At 51.0% G+C, this 24,604-nt stretch overlaps 1 protein-coding gene across 2 annotated transcripts in view; it reads left to right on the forward strand.

Moving 5' to 3' along the window:
- LOC140410756 (serine/threonine-protein phosphatase 4 catalytic subunit) overlaps positions 1-24,604 on the forward strand; it is an 89,996-nt gene that overhangs the window by 11,263 nt on the left and 54,129 nt on the right. The window contains exons 2-3 of one of the 2 annotated variants that reach the window (XM_072499315.1): positions 2,477-2,519; positions 3,754-3,902. In XM_072499315.1, the coding sequence (XP_072355416.1) occupies positions 2,502-2,519; positions 3,754-3,902 (167 nt within the window). In that variant the 5' untranslated portion in view covers positions 2,477-2,501. The remainder of the gene's footprint in view (positions 1-2,476; positions 2,520-3,753; positions 3,903-24,604) is intronic. The other variant, XM_072499326.1, reaches the window with a different exon arrangement.

Raw genomic sequence — 24,604 nt, forward strand, 5'->3', positions numbered from 1 at the left:
CCTGTGGGCTCTTATGGAAATCAGCTCCCCCCTAACCACTGCCTTCAGCGCCTCCCATACTACTCCCACCTGGACCGCTCCATCATCATTGACCTCGAGGTATCTGTCAATACATCACCTCACCCTTCCACATACCCCCTCATCCGCCAACAGTCCCATGTCTAATCTCCAAAGTGGGCGCTGCTCCTTCTCCTCTCCTAGATCCAGATCCACCCAGTGTGGGGCGTGATCTGAAACGGCTATAGCCGAATATTCCATTCCTACCACTTTCGGGATCAGCGCTCTTCCTAGGACAAAAAAGTCTATCCGGGAGTATACTTTATGGACGTGGGAGAAGAAGGAAGACTCTTTACTCCTCGGTCTAGCAAATCTCCAGGGATCTACTCCTCCCATCTGCTCCATAAACCCCTTAAGCACCTTGGCCGCTGCCGGCCTCCTCCCGGTCCTAGATCTGGACCGATCCAGCCCTGGGTCCAGCACCGTGTTGAAGCCCCCCCCCCCCCCCCCCCCAATTACCAAATTTCCCATCTCTAGGTCCGGGATGCGCCCCAACATAACCTTCATAAAACCCGCGTCATCCCAGTTCGGGGCATATACGTTCACCAGCACCACCGCACCGCCTCACCTTGCAATCTGCCATTCACCATCACGTACCTGCCCCCACTGTCCACCACTATGGTCTTAGCCTCAAACGATACCCGTTTCCCCACCAGTATTGCCACCCCTCTATTTTTCGTATCTAAGCCTGAGTGGAATACCTGTCCCACCCATCCTTTCCTTAATCTGACCTGATCCGCCAATTTCAGGTGCGTCTCCTGAAGCATAGCCACATCCGCCTTCAGTCTCTTTAGGTGCGCAAATACCCTTGCCCTCTTAATCGGCCCATTCAGCCCTCTCACGTTCCACGTGATCAACCAGGTTGGGGGGCCCTTTTACCCCCCCCCCCCCCCCCCCCCCCCCCCCCCCCATCGTCGACTAGCCATCCCCTTTTTTAAACCAGCTCCTCACCCGGGCCCCACGCACCCGTTTGTCCCCCAGACGGTGCCCTCCCGTCCCGACCATCCCATCCCGTATCAGCTCCCCCTTACCCTCAGCAGCAGCCACCCAGTTAATCCCTTCTAGTTTGATTGCTCCCCTCATATTGCTTCCGGGAGTCAGCAAACTGTGGCTGACCTCGGCTTCCCCCGTTTACCCTTGGCCTCTCTGCGTGTGAGGCCTCCTTCCTTCCTGCGCCCACTTTTCCCGCCTCAATTTCCATAGCGCGGGAAAAAACCCTGCGCTTCCCTCTCGGCCCCGCCCCTAGTGGCGCAACTCCCTCTCCCCTACCCTGTCCCCTTCCCCACCGGCGCCCACATTTCTTCGTGTGTCCCCCCCTCGGGGTGGGTGGGGTGGGGCCATCTTGCTTCTCCCTTCTCTTCTCTGCCGCTGCTCCAGAGGATCCTCCGCAATCTGGCCACTACTATCGCTTCTTTCCATCCACACCCGGGGGGACTCCTTGCTTTGTCGTCTCACACTGGGTTTGGCCTCAAAAATTTCCGTTGGGGCTCCTGATAAGAGCCCAAAAGTCCGTTGAAACGGGAGGTGCCGAAACGTGCGGCTTAGCTGGTCATCGCCACAACCGGAAGTCGTTGGTGGGCTTTCTTAACTATAGTGTCAGCATGGGGGGACCAGGACAGGTTGTTGGTGATCTGGACACCTAAAAACCTGAAGCTCTCGACCCTTTCTACTTTGTTCCCATTGAAGTAGACAGGGGCATGTTCCCATTGAAGTAGACAGGGGCATGTTCTCCACTACGCTTCCTGAAGTCAATGACAATCTCCTTCGTTTTGTTGACATTGAGGGAGAGATTATTGTCGTTGCACCAGTTCACCAGATTCTCTATCTCATTCCTGTATTCTGTCTCGTCATTGTTTGAAATCCGACCCACTACGGTGGTGTCATCAGTAAATTTGAAAATCGAGTTGGAGGGGAATTTGGCCACACAGTCATAGATGTACAAGGAGTATAGTAGGGGGCTGAGGACACAGCCTTGTGGGGCACCGGTGTTGAGGATGATCGTGGAGGAGGTGTTGTTGTTGCCTTTCCTTACTGATTGTGGCCTGTGGGTTAGAAAGTTCAGGATCCAGTTGCAGAGGGAGGAGCCAAGGCCACAGAGTTTGGAGATGAGTTTCGTAGGAATAATGGTGTTGAAAGCTGAGCTGTAGTCGATAAAGAGGAGTCTGACATAGGTGTCTTTGTTATCTAGGTGTTCCAGGGTAGAGTGCAGGGCCATGGAGATGGTGTCTGCTGTGGACCTGTTGCAGCGGTAGGCAAACTGTAGTGGATATGTCAATCGAGCCTGAAATTGCAGCACAGAAGGAGTTCATTGTATTTGGCAAGTGCATTCTGGCCATGGAGAATGCATCAGGAAATAATTGTCCCCCATGCTTCTGTTTAATAAAAGTGTAATGTCTGGACATATTCTTTCTGTTTGCAGAGGACAGTGCTCCGTGTATGAATATATGTACCTTCTAGCAATTGTAAGTGAACTTCTTTGCAAGACCAGCAGATATCTTAATTTAAATCGGGGTCACAATTTAGCACCACCATGACCAATCAGAGTTCATTTGGCAATCAATCAGCACCCTTTTCTCATGCACTCTAAATTGATCCATTTGAAATTTGGTATTCTTACACCTGTCCTGATGAATTCAAGGTGAAGAGCTTTGACAGCCTGTCTATTTTTCAGCAAAATTACCAAATTCTGTGTATATTAAGCACCTCTGCAGCACCTCTATATTAATTCTCTGCAGTTCCCCTATATTTAAAACTCAACCCCATTCGTCCGTTTGAATGGTTTTGTCCATTTATAATTTTAAGTTTGAAATTAGAAATTATACTGTTTGCTGTCTTTCAGTTGTTTCTTAGTTTCCATTGTAAATCTGAGTGAATGTATTAACACGCTTTTTATTTCCTCGAACTGCATTTTCCACCTATCTACCCACTCTCATAACCTACCTCATTTGGTCACAGCTTGACATCTAATCTGGTGTCATGAGCAGGTTTTGCTGAATGTCCAGATCATTTGTGGCTTTAAGAATATTGGATTCCATATCCCTGGGGTACTCCACTGGTTACATCTCGCCAGTGTGAGAACCATTCATTGAACCAATTCTGTCCCCTTGCTCTCACTCTGCCGTTGATACTATTGAGCTTCAATCTTTGACTACATCTGTAACATGAACACTTTATGAAATGTTTGGAAAATCTCAATGTATCGGACTCACTTTGTCGACACCCTGTTATTTCCTTAAAGATATCGGTTTATCAGACATTACCTGTTCTTCACAAGTCCCTGCTGATTGTTCCAAACCGTTTCAAGTTCTCGCTAATGTTAGCCCCCGCAGTTCCAAGTAGTTTAATGGGTTTCCTACTATTCAGGAGGGTAACTGTCCCTTTGTACAAAGGCATAACATTTGTCCTTCGCCAGTTGTTTGGTGCAGACCTAGGTTCTCAATGAATTTTTGATTTGCTATAAGTTGCAAGCGGTCACTGTTCCTGAAAACACCACGCGCACAGATCGATAGCTGCGACTTAATATATTCTGCATGCACAGTTCGGCATTTTGTTTCCACTTGTTTTGTCTTCAATTGGGGTTTGACATTGCAGGTTTGAATAATTCCACCTGGATTATTGAGATTGTATTACAATAAATTTTTTAGGGCCAGGAATTTCTTTTCACTTTTGACTGAACTGTTTTGTGTTCCGTTTCAGCCTGTTGAGGACACTCTCTCCTTTTCCCCCCCCTCATTCCCATTTGTCATCATGGCTGACACAAGTGACCTGGACCATCAGATAGAACAGCTAATGCGCTGTGAGCTCATCAAAGAAAGTGAGGTGAAAGTGCTGTGTGCCAAAGCCAGGTAATGGGACTAACGAGAATATGACCTGTTAAAGGATAAGGTGGGAGGGGTGAGCTACTTGTTTACAATTTAAATTTGGTCTTTATGCAATGGATAATGTTGCATGCAGAATGTATGTTTGCAGCAGGAGCTTGAAACATTTCCAAGTAAAATGAATACTTTTTATGTTTGTGAATATTCCAATCCAGGAAATCATCTTTGCAATGGACAGCATTTCATGTTTAATGGATGTAAGGTTCGGAGTGTTTAGGCTATTTTTTTTTTACTCTGCGGTTTATGGTCACTTTGATCTCCGAGACCTGCCCCAACACTGCCTGTGGGTGTTCTCAACAGAGGAGCATTCACCAGATTAACTGAGCATAGGAGCAGGTGGGTAGATCATGCAAGTCCGTGAGCCTGCTCTGCCATTCAATTTGATCGTGGCTGATCTGCACCTTAATTCTGTTTACCTACCTTGGTCTGGAAAATTCTTTGTCAATTAAAAATTTCAGTTGTATCAGCAGCTTTCTTATTTGGGGAGGGGCAGATATTTCCAGATTTCCACTCCCTTTCACGTGTTCGCTCCCTCTGACCTGGTTGCGAGTGGCAGCCTCGAACATCAAACACACAACCCCCCAGTCTGTGCTGAGGTAGCTGATCTGGGTTTTCAGATGTCTGCCACAATTGACCTTCGTCAGCAGGGTTCCTGTTCCCGACTGCCAGTCAGTGACCTAAGTTGGAAAATGTATGAAAACCCAGCAAAGGTGAGACTGAGTTTACCAACCCCGGTTTCCACAGTTGAATAGTCTATCATCATTTTCTCTCCCCCCAAACTGCCCTGGCCTCATCAGCGGTGTTCCTTTCATGTCCGGAATTCAGTCAGCGGCTGAACAGTCCGCCGTGTTTTTGCACTCCCTGCTTGCACGATTGTATAATCCGTGCACAGGCCTCTAGAATTGGGAGATCTTCAAGGCCTGTTTCTATAGCGACAGTTTACGTATTCTGTGACGAAGCTCCTGAAGATAATGTCTCGATGTAATTAAATATCAAAAAAAAACTTGTTTCAGAAAGTGAGTCTTTAAAAAAAAAAAAATTGACTGTCCTCATTGCTGCTTGGCTATTTATAGTGTTCAGCCAAGCAGATGAGACAGCTCATGTTGGGAGACAGCTGATCAAACTGGTGGCAGCGCGGTAGCACAGTGGTTAGCACTGTGGCTTCACAGCATCAGGGTCCCAGGTTCGATTCCCGGCTTGGGTCACTGTCTGTGTGGAGTCTGCACGTTCTCCCTGTGTCTGCGTGGGTTTCTCCTGGGTGCTCCGGTTTCCTCCCACAAGTCCTAAAAGACGTGCTGTTAAGTAATTTGGACATTCTGAATTTTCCCTCTGTGTACCCAAACAGGCGCTGAAATGTGGTGACTAGGGGCTTTTCACAGTAACCTCATTGCAGTGTTAGTGTAAGCCTACTTGTGACAATAAATATTATTATAAAATTATTATTTAACAAAGTTGATACTTCAACTGTGAATCTCCTGTTTTAGCTTAAGTTCCACATGTTAAACTGCAGCATTGATTGGTAGTAGGTCCTCTGCTACCTTTCTAGATCAAATGATCCCAATTAACAGGTAAATTCAGACAAACTTGCATTGAGAAAGACCCTTCTCTGACCTCTTGACACCCCAACGCAGTTTTGTTTTAAACAAATATTTTTATGAGAATTTTTCAATTTGAATAATTTAACAATTAGACATATAAAAAACTTAAAGTGAGACGTTTCCTTTGTACAATTTACATATACCCCTTTCATCGGCCCTCCCCCTTTCCTTGCTCCCCCTTCTTCCCCCTCCTCCCCTTTTGATAGTTGGGCTCCATCTTAGCCCCTTCCTTCGCCATAGGTGTTGTATTTTTATATTCTTTCTTTCATTTTGCGGTTGTTGCTGGTCCACCTATGGCTTCGCTGGAGGGAGCTCTCTGCTCCCCCACCCCCACGCTCTCTTCCTATGTCCCTTCCTGATACTTCCCTGGGTTCCTTCCTTGCCCCACCCCTTTGTTCCTATCTGTTCTGTGTGATCTTGTCTGTCCTCATCGGTCCCCCTCCCCCTTTCTTCCCGATCACGATTGGCTTCGAACATGTCTTGGAACAGGCTGATGAATGGCCCCCACGCTTTGTGGAAGCCCTCGTCTGACCTTATGGTGTATTTGATCTTCTTCTCCAGGTGGAGAAATTCTGACAGGTCTGCCAGCCAGTCTGCAGCTGTGGGTGGTACTGCCAATCGCCAGCCAAGCAGGATTCTCTGGCGTGCGAAGGAAGCAAAAGCAAGGGCATTGGCCCTCTTCCCCATATGTAGTTCTGTCTGGTCCGAAACCCCGAAGACTGCCACTCTCCGGCACAGCACCACCCTAACCCCCACAACCTTGGACATCGCCTCGAAGAAGGCTGTCCAGAACCCAACAAGTTTGGGACACCGTTCGGAATTATCCTTCACTTCCTGCTCATTCAGGTTCTGGTTAGCTGCGCTCTGTGCACCATTTTAAACTGCATGAGGCTTAGCCTAGTGCAGGGGTATGTGGAGTTGGCCCTAATCAGTGCTTCGCTCCAGAGTCACCAACCCACTTCCGTCCCCAGGTCGTCCTCCCATTTTCGTCTGGCTTCGTCCAGCGGTAGTCTTGCCTTATCCAGTAACTGTCCATAGATGGTCCCACAGTTTCCCCCCCCTCTCTCCTTACTGCCTGTATTTGTTAGTTCCTCTAGTCGTTTGTCTCTCTGGGCCCATGGGTACCTTGCTGCCTACTTGCGGAAAAAGTGTTTAATTTGGAGGTGCCCGAGTTCCTGTCCTGTCGGTGGTTCCAGGTCTTCCATCAGTTCACCCAAGGTCGGGAGTTTGTCCCCTTTGTGAAAGCCCCTGACTGCTGGCATCCCCTCGTCCTGCCTCCATTTTTTGAAGGTGGTGTTGAGCGAGGCTGTAGGAATTTGTGGTTGCCGCAGATGTAGGTCCTTTTTTTACTTCCTCCGCAAGTGTGGTCAGGTTCCACTTGTGAATCTGTGTCCAGTCATGGGCTATCTGGATCCCCAGGTAGCGGAATTTATTATTCTATTGTGCTAGTTTGAATGGTAGGCACCACAGCTTTGTCCCTCCCCTGTTCGGGTTCACTGGGAATGCCTTGTTCTTGCCCAGGTTGGGTTTGTAGCCCGAGTAGGCTCCAACCTCTTCCAGGAGCTGCATGATTTTTCAGGCTATTCTGTGGGTCCGAGACGTACAGGAGCAGGTCATCCACATTAAGTGAGACTCTGCTCTCTGCCTCCTCTTTGAATGCCCTTCCAGCTTCGAGCATCTCGCAGAGCAATCGGGTGGGGTTCAGTTGCCTGGGCGAACAGGAGCGGGGACAGTGGGCATCCCTGCCTTGTGCCTCTATGCAGCTGGAAATATTCAGAGTTGGTGGTATTGGTCTGAATGCTCACCTTGGGGGCATTGTACAGGAGTTTCACCCATTAGGTGAACCTGGCTCCTAGCCCAAAACTCTGCAAGTTCCTCAAAGAGGTACTTCCACTGGCCTCTGTCGAAGGCTTTTTCTGCGTTTAGGGAGACGATTGCCTGTGTTCTCTCCCTGGATGGGGGTCATTGTTACTTTCAGCAGTCGCCTAATGTTCGCAGTGAGCTGTCCAGCCTTAATGAAGCCCGTCTGGTCCTCTGAAACCATCTCTGGTACGCAGTTCTCCAGTCTCTTGGCCAGGACTTTCACGAGTATCTTTGCATCTACGCTGAGCAGCAAAATGGGTCTGTATGATTCGCATTCCGTCGGATCTTTGTCTTTTTTGGGTATCAGCGATATCGTGGCCTGTGTTAGCATAGGAGGCAGGATGCCCATATCGAGTCTGCGAATCTGTCCCGTAGGTGTGGGGCTAGGGCTGGTGCAAATTTTTTATAGTAGTCCGCTGGGATCCCGCCTGGTCCTGGTGCCTTTCCCACCTGCAAGGAGCTGATGCTCTCCATGATGGTGGGCAGCACGGTAGCAATGTGGATAGCACAATTGCTTCACAGCTCCAGGGTCCCAGGTTCGATCCCGGCTTGGGTCACTGTCTGTGCGGAGTCTGCACATCCTCCCCATGTGTGCCTGGGTTTCCTCCGGGTGCTCCGGTTTCCTCCCACAGTCCAAAGATGTGCAGGTTAGGTGGATTGGCCATGCTAAATTGCCCTTAGTGTCCAAAATTGCCCTTAGTGTTGGGTAGGGTTACTGGGTTATGGGGATGGGGTGGAGATGTTGACCTTGGGTAAGGTGCTCTTTCCAAGAGCCGGTGCAGACTCGATGGGCCGAATGGCCTCCTTCTGCACTGTAAATTCTATGATAATCTATGATCTATGATGATGATCTCTTCCAGTCCTATTGGTGCTTCTGGTTCCCCCCGCCTGTCGTCCCCTACGACTGGCATGTCCAGTCTGTCGAGGAACTTTTTGTCGACTTCCAGAATGGAGCCAATCAGTTGTTGCCTGGCCTCCCGCTTTTTCCTGTCTCCATGCGCCTTGTAGGCTACACCTCTCCCCTAATCACAGCCTTCAGTGCCTCCCAGAATGTGGAAAGTGAGACTTCCCCGTTCTGGTTATTAGTGATGTACTCCCCTATGGCCTGGTATGTTTTCTACCAGAAGACCTTGTCGGCCAAGAGGTCCGTATCCAGCCTCCATGTGGGGCTTTGGGCACAGCCTGTCTCCGACCTCACATCCATGTAGTGTGGAATGTGGTCGGAGATTATTATCGTGGAGTATTCAGCCCTTATTATTCCTGGAAGCACTGATTTTCTCACTGCAAAGAAGTCTAGCCTTGATTATGCTTTGTGCACCGGGGAAAAAGAACGAGAATTCCTTCTCACCGGGGTGTAGGAACCGCCATGGGGTCAATGCCCCATCCTGCTCCATGAATGCTCCCAGTTCCCAAGCCATGCCCGTCTTTTTCCCCTTTCTGGGGTTTGTCGGCCCGTCAGCGGGCCCTGTACACAGTTGAAGTCGCCCTCCCATGATCAGCTAGTGTGTCTATGTCAGGGATTTCCACCATGGTCCACTTTATGAAGTCTGTGTTGTCCCAGTTGGGCATGTACACATTTACCAGAACTACCAGTGCCCTGTCCAGGACATCGTTGACCATGACATACTGTCCCCCTTGGTCCGTAACCGTCTTTGTCACACTGGGCTAAATCGCTGGCTTTGAAAGCAGACCAAGGCAGGCCAGCAGCACGGTTCAATTCCCATACCAGCCTCCCTGAACAGGTGCCGGAATGTGGTGACTAGGGGTTTTTCACAGTAACTTCATTTGAAGCCTACTTGTGACAAGAAGCGATTTTCATTTTCATTTCATTTCTCTTACTATTCAAATGGCTACTCCCCTAGCCCTCGTCCTGTAACATGAATGATACGTCTGTCCCACCCAGCCCTTTCTTAACCGCAGTCGGTCCTTCTCCCTCAGGTGTGTCTCCTGCAGGAAGACTATGTTGGCTTTTAGACTTCTTAAGTCGGCGCAGACTCTGGATCTTTTCACTGGGCCGTCAAGTCCCCTGACATTCCAGGTGATAATCCTGGTGGGGGTTTTGTCCCCCCATTCCTGCGGGATCAATCATACATACCTGGTGGATGCGCCCCTGCAATCCGGAGTTTCTCTTTGTTAGGGGGACCTCCAAGATGGCCGTAGTCAACGTTCTCACCATGAAGCTGGGCCCTTGCACACTGGGGTTGCCCTTTGTCCAGGGGGCACCCAACATGGCCGCCACCTGTATGTACACCATGTGGGTGCGCCGCTGCACTCTGGGGTCCCCCTTTGTCCAGGGACCCACGGCCCCCCTTGCTGTCATATCTTCCCGTGCTAGCTATCCCTGCTAGTGTGGTGGCTACCCTCCCGGGGCTGGTCTAACCCCTAGCTAATGCCTGCAGACTGTCCGCTTTCCCTGCCTGTACCCTTACCTGCATTTCCCAGTCCTCACTCTCTCCTGTGACCTGGTCTTTTTTGATCAGAGCGTGACCGCATAGTCCTGCGCAAACATGATAACTATCCAATGAGTCTCCATTTCTTTCGCAATCCTCCTCTGATCAACCTTCCTCATTGCCTCGCCTGTCCCTAGTCCAGGCCGTTGGTCTGCATGAATTTGTTTGCCTCAACCAGGGTATTGAAATAGTGCTCTTTGTTCTGGCACGTGACCCAGAGCCTGGCTGGGAACAGCATATCGAATCGCACCCTGTTCTTGTACAGGGCTGACTTCACTTGGTTAAACTCAGCCCTGCATTTTGCCAGATCTGCCCCAATGTCCTGGTAAATTTGGATTTTTGTCCTTCCCAGGTGCTTGCTCTAGTCTGTCTTGCCCACCACGGGATCCTCTCTCGAACCTGATATCGGTGCAGCTTTCCGATGATCACCCTCGGCTGCTGCCCCACCTTGGATTCCGGCCTGAGCGACCTGTGTGCCCTGTCAGGTTCTGGGGGGTTGGGGAAGCTGTCTCTCCCGACTAGGTTGCCCAGCATTTGGGCGACGTAGCGTTGGGTCTTTGCCCTCGATGCCTTCTGGCAGGCCCACAATCTGAACATTCTGTCATCGGAACCTGTTTTCTTGGTTCTTGACTTTGCTCTTTAAGCTCCCTTGGGCCGCCACCAACCTTTGATCTTCTGCTTCCAGGGTGTCAATCCTGTCACTCTGGTCCATTGAGGCCTTCTCCAGGTGTAGGATCGTCCTATCTTGAGCCTCCACTTTTTTCCTCAACTAGTTGATTGTCTTTTGTATGGTGATATCGTCTCTGACACCGCCACATTGACCCCCACCTGCATTTTGATCCTGATCGCTTCTTTCATGGTGGTCAATTCCTTCATGAGGAAGGTCTTCCATCTGACTCCGGGTGGTGGGGGGGAAGGCTGATGCATAAGTCGATGGTCTCCCTCTCTCCTGGGTGGCCGGCTCCCCATGCCTCTTTGGTCCGCCGGCTTGTCCGCCTGCTGCTCGTGGCCCTTTCCGCCACTTCTGTCGTCCCTTCGAGCCCTCGAGCTCCCGTTCGCTGGCATTTTTGTGTGGTTGCTTTCTTTTCACCGTTGAGGTTAATTTGCCTTCAGATTTTCTGGCAAAATTCACCTAAAAGTGCCTATTTGGTTCTGATCTGGAGTAGAGCCATCTGATATGCATCTGCCCAGCACATCACCATCACTGGAAGCCCCCCAACGCACTTTCTAGCCAATACTGTTGTAATCATAGATTCATAGAAACCTTACAGTTCAGAAGGAGGCCATTCGGCCCATTGAGTCTGTACCGACCCTCTGAAAGAGCACTTTACCCATGTCCATACCCCGTACTATCCCCCTAACCTAACCGGCACATCACTGGACACTGAGGGGCAATTTACCATGGCCAACCCACCTGACCTGCACACCGTTGGACTGTGGGAGGAAACCGGAGCACCCGGAGGAAACCCACGCAGACACTGGGAGAACATGCAGTCACCCGAGGCTGGAAACTAACCCGGGTGCCTGGCACCGTGAGGCAGCAGTTCACTGTGCCTCCATGCCGCTCTTGATATATAATATTATAATAATATATACTTATATATATAGAAAATGTAACAGCCAAAATTGTGCACCGGAAGCTGCCATAATGTCATTGGCATTTCGAGCAAACTAGAAAACCCTACCCTGATTTTCTTTTTAAAAAAATATATTTTATTGAAAATTTTTCTAAACAACATTTTTCCCTCTGACAAAACAAACGGAACGATAACAAAATAGAAATTTGTAACAATACACAAGTAACAAAACCCCGTTATCTAATGACCTATACTAAACTAAACCCCCCTTCCCCCTGGGTTGCTGCTGCTGGTCATCTGTCTTCCCTCTAACGTTCCCTTAGGTAGTCGAGAAATGGCTGCCACCGCCTGGTGAACCCTTGAGCCGATCCTCTCAGGGCAAACTTTATCTGCTCCAGTTTAATGAACCCCGCCATATCGTTTACCCAGGCCTGCAGTCCGGGGGGTTTCGCCTCTTTCCACATAAGTAGGATCCTGCGCCGGGCAACTAGGGACGCAAAGGCCACAACATTGGCCTCTTTCTCCTCCTGCACTCCCGGCTCATCCGCAACTCCAAATAGAGCTAACCCCCAGCTTGGTTTGACCCGGGCATTCACCACCTGCGAGATCACTCCTGTCACTCCCTTCCAATACCCTTCCAGTGCCGGGCACGCCCAAAACATATGTGCGTGGTTTGCCGGGCTCCCGCCACACCTCCCACATCTGTTCTCCACTCCAAAGAACCTGCTCAATCTTGCCCCCGTTATGTGTGCTCTATGTAGCACCTTAAATTGAATCAGGCTAAGCCTGGCGCATGAGGAGGAGGAATTTACACTGCTTAGGGCATCAGCCCACATACCCTCTTCTATCTCCTCCCCTAATTCTTCTTCCCACTTTCCCTTTAGTTCTCCCACCGACTCCTCCCCCTCTTCCCTCATCTCTCTGTAAATCTCTGACACCTTGCCCTCTCCGACCCACACCCCTGAAAGCACCCTGTCCTGTATCCCCTGTGTTGGGAGCAACGGAAGTTCCCTCACCTGTTGTCTAGTAAACGCCCTCACCTGCATATATCTCAAGAAATTTCCCCGGGGTAACTTATACTTTTCCTCCAATGCTCCCAAGCTCGCAAAAGTCCCATCTATAAATAAATCTCCCACCTTCCTAATTCCCAACTGGTACCAGCTCTGAAATCCTCCATCCATTCTTCCTGGGGCGAACCTATGGTTGTTCCTGATAGGGGACCCCACCAGGGCTCCCCGCACCCCTCTCTGTCGCCTCCACTGTCCCCATATGTTCAGTGTTGCCGCCACCACCGGGTTTGTGGTATACTTTTTAGGTGAGAGCGGTAGCTCTAAACTCTAAACAGCGCCTCTAAACTCGTCCCTTTACAGGACTTTCTCTCCAGTCTTTTCCACGCCGCTCCCTCACCCTCCATCATCCATCTACGTATCATTGCCACATTGGCGGCCCAATAATCTCCCAAGTTCGGTAGTGCCAGTCCTCTATCCCTACTACTCTGAAGGAACCCCCTCCTTACTCTCGGAACTTTCCCTGCCCACACAAAGCTCGTGATGCTCCTATCTATTTTATTGAAAAAGGTCCTGGTGATTAATATAGGGAGACATTGAAATACAAATAAGAACCTCGGGATGACCATCATCTTAATTGCTTGCACCCTGCCCGCCATCGATAAAGGCTGCATGTCCCACCTCTTGAAGTCCTCCTCCATTTGTTCTACCAGCCGTGTCAAATTAAGTCTGTGCAAGGTTCCCCAGCTCCTAGCGATCTGAATCCCAAGGTATCGGAAGTTTCTTTCCACTTTCCATAGTGGTAAGCCTTCTATCTCTCTACTCTGGTCCCCTGGATGTATCACATATAATTCACTCTTCCCCATGTTTAACCTATACCCCGAGAATTCCCCGAACCTCCTCAAAATTCGCATAACCTCTATCATCCCCCGCTGGGTCCGACACGTATAACAATAGGTCATCCGCGTATAACGAGACTCGATGTTCTTCTCCCCCTCTAATCACCCCTCTCCATTTCCTGGAGTCCCTCAACGCCATGGCCAGAGGTTCAATTGCCAACGCAAACAACAATGGAGACAGCGGGCATCCCTGTCTTGTTCCCCTATATAATCGGAAATACTCCGATCTATGTCGACCTGTAACTACGCTTGCCGTTGGTGCCCCATAAAGAAGTCTAACCCAGCGAATAAACCCGTTCCCAAACCCAAACCTCCTTAACACTTCCCATAAATACTCCCACTCCACCCTATCAAATGCCTTCTCTGCGTCCATTGCCGCCACTATCTCTGCCTCCCCCTCCACTGGCGGCATCATTATCACCCCTAATAGTCGTCGCACGTTAACATTCAGTTGTCTCCCTTTTACGAACCCTGTCTGGTCTTCGTGCACCACCCCCAGGACACAGTCCTCTATCCTCGATGCCAGTACCTTTGCCAGCAACTTGGCGTCCACGTTCAATAGTGAAATAGGTCTATAGGACCCGCACTGCAACGGATCTTTGTCTCTCTTGAAAATTAGCGATATCGTCGCCTCCGACATCGTCGGGGGTAGAGTCCCCCCTTCCCTGGCCTCATTGAACGTCCTAGCCATCAACGGGGCCAACCAGTCCACATATTTTCTGTAGTATTCCACCGGGAACCCGTCTGGCCCCGGAGTATTCCCTGCTTGCATGCTTCCCAGTCCCTTAATAACCTCGTCCACCTCAATCGGTGCCCCCAGGCCTGCCACCTCCCGCTCCTCCACTTTCGGGAACCTCAATTGGTCCAGGAACTGCCGCATCCCTTCCTCTCCCTCTGGGGGTTGAGACCTATACAGTTCCTCATAAAAGGTCTTAAACACCTCATTTATCTTTCCTGGCCTTCGCACAGTGTCTCCCCTTTCATCCCTAATTCCTCCTATCTCCCTCGCTGCTGCCCTCTTTCGCAGTTGGTGCGCCAACAGGCGACTAGCCTTTTCCCCATATTCGTACCTCCTCCCCTGTGCCTTCCTCCACAGTACCTCCGCCTTTCTGGTGGTCAGAAGGTCAAACTCGGTCTGGAGTCGCCTCCTCTCCCTGTACAGCTCCTCCTCCGGGGTCTCTGCAAATTCCCTGTCCACCCTTAAAATTTCCCCCAGTAATCTATCCCTTTCCTTGGCCTCTGTTTTCCTTTTGTGGGCCCAATAGAGATCAGCTCTCCTCTGACCACCGCTTTTAGTGCTTCCCAGACCACTCCCACAGGGACCTCGCCGTTGTCATTGACCTCCAGGTATCTCTCAATACACCCCCTCACTCTTGCACACACTCCCTCATCCGCCATCAGTCCCACATCTAATCGCCAGAGTGTTCTCTGCTCCCTGTCCTCTCCTACTTCCAGGTCCACCCAATGTGGGGCATGATCTGAAACCGCTATGGCTGAGTATTCAGCTTCTTCCACCCTAGAGATCAACGACCTTCCTAAAACAAAAAAATCTATCCGGGAGTACACTTTATGGACCTGGGAGAAGAAGGAATACTCCCTAGCCCTAGGTCTAAGAAATCGCCATGGATCCACTCCCCCCATTTGGTCCATAAACCCCTTAAGTACCTTGGCCGCTGCCGGCCTTCTTCCGGTCCTTGAGCTGGATCTATCTAGCCCCGGGTCCAGCACTGTATTGAAGTCCCCTCCTAAAATCAAATTTCCTGCCTCCAGGTCCGGTATACGCCCCAGCATCCGTCTCGTGAATCCCGCATCGTCCCAATTTGGGGCATACACATTAACCAACACGACCTCCATTCCCTCCAGCCTACCGCTCACCATTACATATCTACCTCCGCTATCTGCTACGATGTTCTTTGCTTCAAATGCTACCCGTTTCCCCACCAAAATGGCCACCCCTCAGTTCTTTGCATCCAGTCCTGAGTGGAACACCTGTCCCACCCATCCTTTCTTTAGCCTAACTTGGTCTGCCACCTTTAGGTGCGTCTCTTGGAGCATAGCCACGTCTGCCCTTAGTCCTTTCAAATGCGCGAGCGCTCGGGCCCTTTTTATCGGTACATTCAGGCCTCTCACGTTCCATGTGATCAGCCTCACTAGGGGGCTACCTGCCTCCCTCCCGTGTCGACTAGCCATTACCTTCTCTAGGCCAGTCCCATATCACGCCTCCGCGCTCCCGCTCGCTCCCCCAGCGTCGCACACCGTCCCCGACCACCCACTCTTTAGCCATTCCCTTTCCCTTTTGGAATTCCGCAGCAGCAACCCAGTTGTCCCCCCCACCCGTCCCCCCCCGCCGCCCGCTAGATCCCTATTTAGCTTGATTGCTCCCCCCATATCACTTCCGTAAGTCAGCTGACTTCAACTGATCCCGGCTACTCCCGCTCACTCCTCGACCCCCCCGGTGTGAGGGAACTCCCTTGCGCCTATTTTCTCGCCTTATTCTTTCTGGCGCGGGAACATCCCTTTACCTGACCCGCCTCTTATGGCGCAGCTCCCTTTCCCCTCCCCCTCCCCTTCCCCATTCTCCGACTATGTCCCGTCTTTCCCCCCTCACCGGCGCCCACATTTCCCCAGTGTCTCCCCCCTTCCCTGTTTACTTCTCGATTAACTTTCACCATAACATTATCAAAAACAATAACAATAATATTTCCTGCAGCATCAGTCCCTCAGTTCCGATCCAGTTTCTCTTCTTTAATAAAGGTCCATGCTTCCTCCGCCGTCTCGAAGTAATAGTGTCTCTCCTGATACGTGACCCATAGTCTTGCCGGCTGCAGCATCCCAAACTTCACCTTCGTTTTGTGCAAAACCTCTGGCTCGGTTGAAGCTCGCCCTCCTTCTCGCCACCTCCGCACTCCAGTCCTGGTATATCCGTACCACCGCATTCTCCCATCTGCTACTCCGCACCTTTTTAGCCCATCTCAGGACCACTTTTCTGTCCTTGAGGCGGTAGAATCGCACGATTATCGCCCTCGGTGGTTCTCCCGCTTTTGGTCTTCTCGCCGGGATCCGACCTGCCCACTCCACCTCCATGGGGCCCGCAGGGGCCTCAGCACCCATCAGTGAGCTCAGCATCTTACTTACGTACGCTCCACAGTCCACTCCTTCCACACCCTCAGGGAGACCTAGTATCCTAAGGTTCTTCCTTCGCGCTCCGTTTTCAAGGGCCTCGATCCTTTCAGCACACTTTTTATGAAGTGCCTCGTGCGTCTGAGTCTGAACCGCCAGGCCCAGGACCTCGTCCTCAATACCTGACACCTTCTGCTCCAGCACGTGGAGCTCAGTCTCCTGGGTCTTTAAAGTCTCCTTAAGCCCCTCAATTGCCTGTAGCATCGGGGTCAGTACCACCTCCTTCAGCAGGTCCACGCACCGTCTCACGACCTCGTCCTGCTCAGGCCCCCATGGCGCCTGCGATTTCTCCGCCGCCATTTTGTTTTCCTCTCCCTCTGACCTTATATTTGAAGATTCTTCAGGCTGCAGCCGCCGCCGCCGGTTTTTTTCTTCCGTCGTTCGGGGGGGACTCCCTTCCCACACACGCCACACCGGGTTGCTCGGCCGAAAAAATCCCCGTTGGGGCTCTTAAAAGAGCCCGAAGGTCCGTCGGAGCTGGAGCCGCCGAAACGTGCGGCTAGCTCGGCATCACCGCAACCGGAAGTCACCCTGATTTTCAACTTTAAAAAAAAAAAGCCTAATCTAGAGGTTTGAATTGAAGATTTAATCAGAATGTACCAGTTGAGAAATGCCTTCACTCGGGATTGGACGTTGTTGGGCGTGATCTATTGGCCACGTTGTGCACAAATGGGAGTGACGCAGCCGGTAGATGCCCTGGCAGCCAGTACACCTCGCAAGGATACGTGAGATGTCGCGATCAGGATCCGGCCCACAATGGGCGGGACCAAGCACTGCACACCTAACTAGGTTTAAAACCTGCTTCGACTTGCTCACCTGGGATCTGTCGGCCTCCCCAGGGAATTACCCAGCCGGGCGCAGTTCCGTACTGGTCCCCACAAACTTGGACCTGGTAGAACGGCACGGGGTGGGGGGGCCCATCGGAGGTCAGGTACAGGGCAGGATGGCCACTTGCCCCCCCCCCCCCCCCATTGGCACTGCCAAGGTGCCCAGCTGGAACTGCAAAGCCAGCTGGAGCACTGCCAGGGTGGCACTGCCAAGGGTCCTCTGGAAGATTGGGGGTGTGAAAAGTGTGGTTAGATAGTGATGGGGAACTCTCCGGCAAGAGCCGGGGAGAAACTCCCTGCCAAACCTGCCACAAATGACACTTGGAAACCTTTCCGTTGGCTCCAGCCTGCGGCCTGAAGGCTGAATGCGGCACTCAAAGCTCTTCAATGCAGCTGCCTGGAGCCAGCATTTAAAATGTTGGTCAAACAGCGATGTTTGCAAGGGAGTATCAGAATGGCGCTGCTCCTCCAATCACAGGCTGTTGATTTCCCATTTTTGCTGCTGATTGGAACACTTAGTCGCAAATGTGGGAGACCAACAATGTGATTGGACGGCGGTGAGGGTGGGGCCAGGGAGCCGAGGACCGGCACAATTAGTGATTAAACCCGTGTCTCAGTGTGAGAGAGACATTCCTGTCAGTGCCGTGTGTTAGTGACTGAACCTGTGTCTCAGTGTGAGAGAGACGTTCCTGTCAGTGCCGTGTATTAGTGACTGAACCTGTGTCTCAGTGTGAGAGAGACGTTCCTGTCAGTGCCGTGTGTTAGTGACTGAACCTGTGTCTCAGTGTGAGAGAGACATTCCTGTCAGTGCCGTGTGTTAGTGACTGAACCTGTGTCTCAGTGTGAGAGAGACATTCCTGTCAGTGCCGTGTGTTAGTGACTGAACCAGTGTCTCAGTGTGAGAGAGACGTTCCTGTCAGTGCCGTGTATTAGTGACTGAACCCGTGTCTCAGTGTGAGAGAGACATTCCTGTCAGTGCCGTGTATTAGTGACTGAACCTGTGTCTCAGTGTGAGAGAGACATTCCTGTCAGTGCCGTGTGTTAGTGACTGAACCAGTGTCTCAGTGTGAGAGAGACGTTCCTGTCAGTGCCGTGTATTAGTGACTGAACCCGTGTCTCAGTGTGAGAGAGACATTCCTGTCAGTGCCGTGTATTAGTGACTGAACCTGTGTCTCAGTGTGAGAGAGACATTCCTGTCAGTGCCGTGTGTTAGTGACTGAACCCGTGTCTCAGTGTGAGAGAGACAGTCCTGTCAGTGCCGTGTGTTAGTGACTGAACCTGTGTCTCAGTGTGAGAGAGACATTCCTGTCAGTGCCGTGTGTTAGTGACTGAACCCGTGTCTCAGTGTGAGAGAGACGTTCCTGTCAGTGCCGTGTGTTAGTGACTGAACCTGTGTCTCAGTGTGAGAGAGACATTCCTGTCAGTGCCGTGTATTAGTGACTGAACCTGTGTCTCAGTGTGAGAGAGACATTCCTGTCAGTGCCGTGTATTAGTGACTGAACCTGTGTCTCAGTGTGAGAGAGACAGTCCTGTCAGTGCCGTGTGTTAGTGACTGAACCCGTGTCTCAGTGTGAGAGAGACATTCCTGTCAGTGCCGTGTGTTAGTGACTGAACCTGTGTCTCAGTGTGAGAGAGACAGTCCTGTCAGTGCCGTGTATTAGTGACTGAACCTGTGTCTCAGTGTGAGAGAGACAGTCCTGTCAGTGCCGTGTGTTAGTGACTGAACCTGTGTCTCCGTGTGAGGGAGGCATTCCTGTCAGTGCCGTGTATTAGTGACTGAACCTGTGTCTCAGTGTGAGAGGCATCCCTGTCAGTGCAGTGTATTAGTGACTGAACCTGTGTCTCAGTGTGGGGGAGGCATTCCTGTCAGTGCCGTGTATTAGTGACTGAACCTGTGTCTCAGTGTGAGAGAGACGTTCCTGTCAGTGCCGTGTGTTAGTGACTGAACCTGTGTCTCAGTGTGAGAGAGACATTCCTGTCAGTGCCGTGTATTAGTGACTGAACCTGTGTCTCAGTGTGAGAGAGACAGTCCTGTCAGTGCCGTGTATTAGTGACTGAACCTGTGTCTCAGTGTGAGAGAGACAGTCCTGTCAGTGCCGTGTGTTAGTGACTGAACCTGTGTCTCCGTGTGAGGGAGGCATTCCTGTCAGTGCAGTGTATTAGTGACTGAACCTGTGTCTCAGTGTGTGAGAGGCATCCCTGTCAGTGCCGTGTATTAGTGACTGAACCTGTGTCTCAGTGTGAGAGAGACGTTCCTGTCAGTGCCGTGTATTAGTGATTAAACCTGTGTCTCAGTGTGTGAGAGGCATCCCTGTCAGTGCCGTGTATTAGTGACTGAACCGGAGTCTCAGTGTGAGAGAGACATTCCTGTCAGTGCCGTGTATTAGTGACTGAACCTGTGTCTCAGTGTGAGAGAGACATTCCTGTCAGTGCAGTGTATTAGTGACTGAACCTGTGTCTCAGTGTGAGAGAGACGTTCCTGTCAGTGCTGTGTATTAGTGACTAAACCTGTGTCTCAGTGTGAGAGAGACGTTCCTGTCAGTGCCGTGTATTAGTGACTAAACCTGTGTCTCCGTGTGAGGGAGGCATTCCTGTCAGTGCAGTGTATTAGTGACTGAACCTGTGTCTCAGTGTGTGAGAGGCATTCCTGTCAGTGCAGTGTATTAGTGACTGAACCCGTGTCTCAGTGTGAGAGAGTCGTTCCTGTCAGTGCCGTGTGTTAGTGACTGAACCCGTGTCTCAGTGTGAGAGAGACAGTCCTGTCAGTGCCGTGTATTAGTGACTGAACCCGTGTCTCAGTGTGAGAGAGACATTCCTGTCAGTGCCGTGTATTAGTGACTGAACCTGTGTCTCAGTGTGAGAGAGACATTCCTGTCAGTGCCGTGTATTAGTGACTGAACCTGTGTCTCAGTGTGAGAGAGACGTTCCTGTCAGTGCCGTGTGTTAGTGACTGAACCTGTGTCTCAGTGTGAGAGAGACAGTCCTGTCAGTGCCGTGTGTTAGTGACTGAACCCGTGTCTCAGTGTGAGAGAGACGTTCCTGTCAGTGCCGTGTATTAGTGACTGAACCTGTGTCTCAGTGTGAGGGAGGCACTCCTGTCAGTGCAGTGTATAAGTGACTGAACCTGTGTCTCAGTGTGAGAGACATTCCTGTCAGTGCCGTGTATTAGTGACTGAACCTGTATCTCAGTGTGAGAGAGACGTTCCTGTCAGTGCCGTGTGTTAGTGACTGAACCTGTGTCTCAGTGTGAGAGAGACGTTCCTGTCAGTGCCGTGTGTTAGTGACTGAACCGGTGTCTCAGTGTGAGGGAGGCATTCCTGTCAGTGCCGTGTATTAGTGACTGAACCTGTGTCTCAGTGTGAGGGAGACAGTCCTGTCAGTGACGTGTATTAGTGACTGAACCTGTGTCTCAGTGTGAGAGAGACGTTCCTGTCAGTGCCGTGTGTTAGTGACTGAACCTGTGTCTCAGTGTGAGAGAGACAGTCCTGTCAGTGCCGTGTGTTAGTGACTGAACCTGTGTCTCAGTGTGAGAGAGACGTTCCTGTCAGTGCCGTGTGTTAGTGACTGAACCTGTGTCTCAGTGTGAGAGAGACAGTCCTGTCAGTGCCGTGTGTTAGTGACTGAACCTGTGTCTCAGTGTGAGAGAGACATTCCTGTCAGTGCCGTGTGTTAGTGACTGAACCCGTGTCTCAGTGTGAGAGAGAAGTTCCTGTCAGTGCCGTGTATTAGTGACTGAACCTGTGTCTCAGTGTGAGGGAGGCATTCCTGTCAGTGCAGTGTATAAGTGACTGAACCTGTGTCTCAGTGTGAGAGACATTCCTGTCAGTGCCGTGTATTAGTGACTGAACCTGTGTCTCAGTGTGAGAGAGACGTTCCTGTCAGTGCCGTGTATTAGTGACTGAACCTGTGTCTCCGTGTGAGAGAGACATTCCTGTCAGTGCCGTGTATTAGTGACTGAACCTGTGTCTCAGTGTGAGAGAGACGTTCCTGTCAGTGCCGTGTATTAGTGACTGAACCTGTGTCTCAGTGTGAGAGAGACGTTCCTGTCAGTGCCGTGTGTTAGTGACTGAACCTGTGTCTCAGTGTGAGAGAGACAGTCCTGTCAGTGCCGTGTGTTAGTGACTGAACCCGTGTCTCAGTGTGAGAGAGACGTTCCTGTCAGTGCCGTGTATTAGTGACTGAACCTGTGTCTCAGTGTGAGAGAGACAGTCCTGTCAGTGCCGTGTATTAGTGACTGAACCTGTGTCTCAGTGTGAGGGAGGCATTCCTGTCAGTGCAGTGTATAAGTGACTGAACCTGTGTCTCAGTGTGAGAGACATTCCTGTCAGTGCCGTGTATTAGTGACTGAACCTGTGTCTCAGTGTGAGAGAGACGTTCCTGTCAGTGCCGTGTATTAGTGACTGAACCTGTGTCTCAGTGTGAGAGAGACAGTCCTGTCAGTGCCGTGTGTTAGTGACTGAACCTGTGTCTCAGTGTGAGGGAGGCATTCCTGTCAGTGCCGTGTGTTAGTGACTGAACCTGTGTCTCAGTGTGAGAGAGACGTTCCTGTCAGTGCCGTGTGTTAGTGACTGAACCGGTGTCTCAGTGTGAGGGAGGCATTCCTGTCAGTGCCGTGTATTAGTGACTGAACCTGTGTCTCAGTGTGAGGGAGACAGTCCTGTCAGTGCCGTGTATTAGTGACTGAACCTGTGTCTCAGTGTGAGAGAGACGTTCCTGTCAGTGCCGTGTGTTAGTGACTGAACCTGTGTCTCAGTGTGAGAGAGACAGTCCTGTCAGTGCCGTGTGTTAGTGACTGAACCTGTGTCTCAGTGTGAGAGAGACGTTCCTGTCAGTGCCGTGTGTTAGTGACTGAACCTGTGTCTCAGTGTGAGAGAGACGTTCCTGTCAGTGCCGTGTATTAGTGACTGAACCTGTGTCTCAGTGTGAGGGAGGCATTCCTGTCAGTGCAGTGTATAAGTGACTGAACCTGTGTCTCAGAGTGAGAGACATTCCTGTCAGTGCCGTGTATTAGTGACTGAACCTGTGTCTCAGTGTGAGAGAGACGTTCCTGTCAGTGCCGTGTATTAGTGACTGAACCTGTGTCTCAGTGTGAGAGAGACGTTCCTGTCAGTGCCGTGTATTAGTGACTGAACCTGTGTCTCAGTGTGAGAGAGACGTTCCTGTCAGTGCCGTGTATTAGTGACTGAACCTGTGTCTCAGTGTGAGAGAGACATTCCTGTCAGTGCAGTGTATTAGTGACTGAACCCGTGTCTCAGTGTGAGAGAGACGTTCCTGCCAGTGCCGTGTATTAGTGACTAAACCTGTGTCTCAGTGTGAGGGAGACATTCCTGTCAGTGCCGTGTATTAGTGACTGAACCCGTGTCTCAGTGTGAGAGAGACGTTCCTGCCAGTGCCGTGTATTAGTGAGTAAACCTGTGTCTCAGTGTGAGGGAGACATTCCTGTCAGTGCAGTGTATTAGTGACTGAACCGGAGTCTCAGTGTGAGAGAGACGTTCCTGTCAGTGCAGTGTATTAGTGACTGAACCGGAGTCTCCGTGTGAGGGAGGCATTCCTGTCAGTGCAGTGTATTAGTGACTGAACCTGTGTCTCAGTGTGAGGGAGACATTCCTGTCAGTGCCGTGTATTAGCGACTAAACCTGTGTCTGTGTGAGAGGGACATTCCTGTCAGTGCCGTGTATTCGTGACTGAACCCGTGTCTCAGTGTGAGAGAGACGTTCCTGTCAGTGCCGTGTATTAGTGACTGAACCGGAGTCTCAGTGTGAGGGAGGCATCCCTGTCAGTGCAGTGTATTAGTGACTGAACCGGAGTCTCAGTGTGGGGGAGGCATTCCTGTCAGTGCCGTGTATTAGTGACTGAACCTGTGTCTCAGTGTGAGAGACATTCCTGTCAGTGCCGTGTATTAGTGACTGAACCTGTGTCTCAGTGTGAGAGAGACAGTCCTGTCAGTGCCGTGTATTAGTGACTGAACCCGTGTCTCAGTGTGAGAGAGACGTTCCTGTCAGTGCCATGTGTTAGTGACTGAACCTGTGTCTCAGTGTGAGGGAGGCATTCCTGTCAGTGCCGTGTATTAGTGACTGAACCTGTGTCTCAGTGTGAGGGAGGCATTCCTGTCAGTGCAGTGTATAAGTGACTGAACCTGTGTCTCAGTGTGAGAGACGTTCCTGTCAGTGCCGTGTATTAGTGACTGAACCTGTGTCTCAGTGTGAGAGAGACATTCCTGTCAGTGCCGTGTATTAGTGACTGAACCGGAGTCTCCGTGTGAGGGCGGCATCCCTGTCAGTGCCGTGTATTAGTGACTGAACCTGTGTCTCAGTGTGAGAGAGACGTTCCTGTCAGTGCCGTGTATTAGTGACTGAACCTGTGTCTCAGTGTGAGAGACATTCCTGTCAGTGCCGTGTATTAGTGACTGAACCTGTGTCTCAGTGTGAGAGAGACGTTCCTGTCAGTGCCGTGTATTAGTGACTGAACCTGTGTCTCAGTGTGAGAGACATTCCTGTCAGTGCCGTGTATTAGTGACTGAACCTGTGTCTCAGTGTGAGAGAGACGTTCCTGTCAGTGCCGTGTATTAGTGACTGAACCTGTGTCTCAGTGTGAGTGAGACAGTCCTGTCAGTGCAGTGTATTAGTGACTGAACCTGTGTCTCAGTGTGAGAGAGACGTTCCTGTCAGTGCCGTGTATTAGTGACTGAACCGGAGTCTCAGTGTGAGGGAGGCATCCCTGTCAGTGCAGTGTATTAGTGACTGAACCGGAGTCTCAGTGTGAGGGAGGCATTCCTGTCAGTGCCGTGTATTAGTGACTGAACCTGTGTCTCAGTGTGAGAGAGACATTCCTGTCAGTGCCGTGTATTAGTGACTGAACCTGTGTCTCAGTGTGAGGGAGGCATCCCTGTCAGTGCCGTGTGTTAGTGACTGAACCTGTGTCTCAGTGTGAGAGAGACAGTCCTGTCAGTGCAGTGTATTAGTGACTGAACCTGTGTCTCAGTGTGAGGGAGGCATCCCTGTCAGTGCCGTGTATTAGTGACTGAACCTGTGTCTCAGTGTGAGAGAGACGTTCCTGTCAGTGCCGTGTATTAGTGACTGAACCGGAGTCTCAGTGTGAGGGAGGCATTCCTGTCAGTGCAGTGTATTAGTGACTGAACCTGTGTCTCAGTGTGAGAGAGACATTCCTGTCAGTGCCGTGTATTAGTGACTGAACCTGTGTCTCAGTGTGAGAGACATTCCTGTCAGTGCCGTGTATTAGTGACTGAACCTGTGTCTCAGTGTGAGAGA

Source organism: Scyliorhinus torazame, chromosome 1 (genome assembly GCF_047496885.1).
Source record: "Scyliorhinus torazame isolate Kashiwa2021f chromosome 1, sScyTor2.1, whole genome shotgun sequence".
Classification (NCBI taxonomy): Eukaryota; Metazoa; Chordata; class Chondrichthyes; order Carcharhiniformes; family Scyliorhinidae; genus Scyliorhinus; species Scyliorhinus torazame.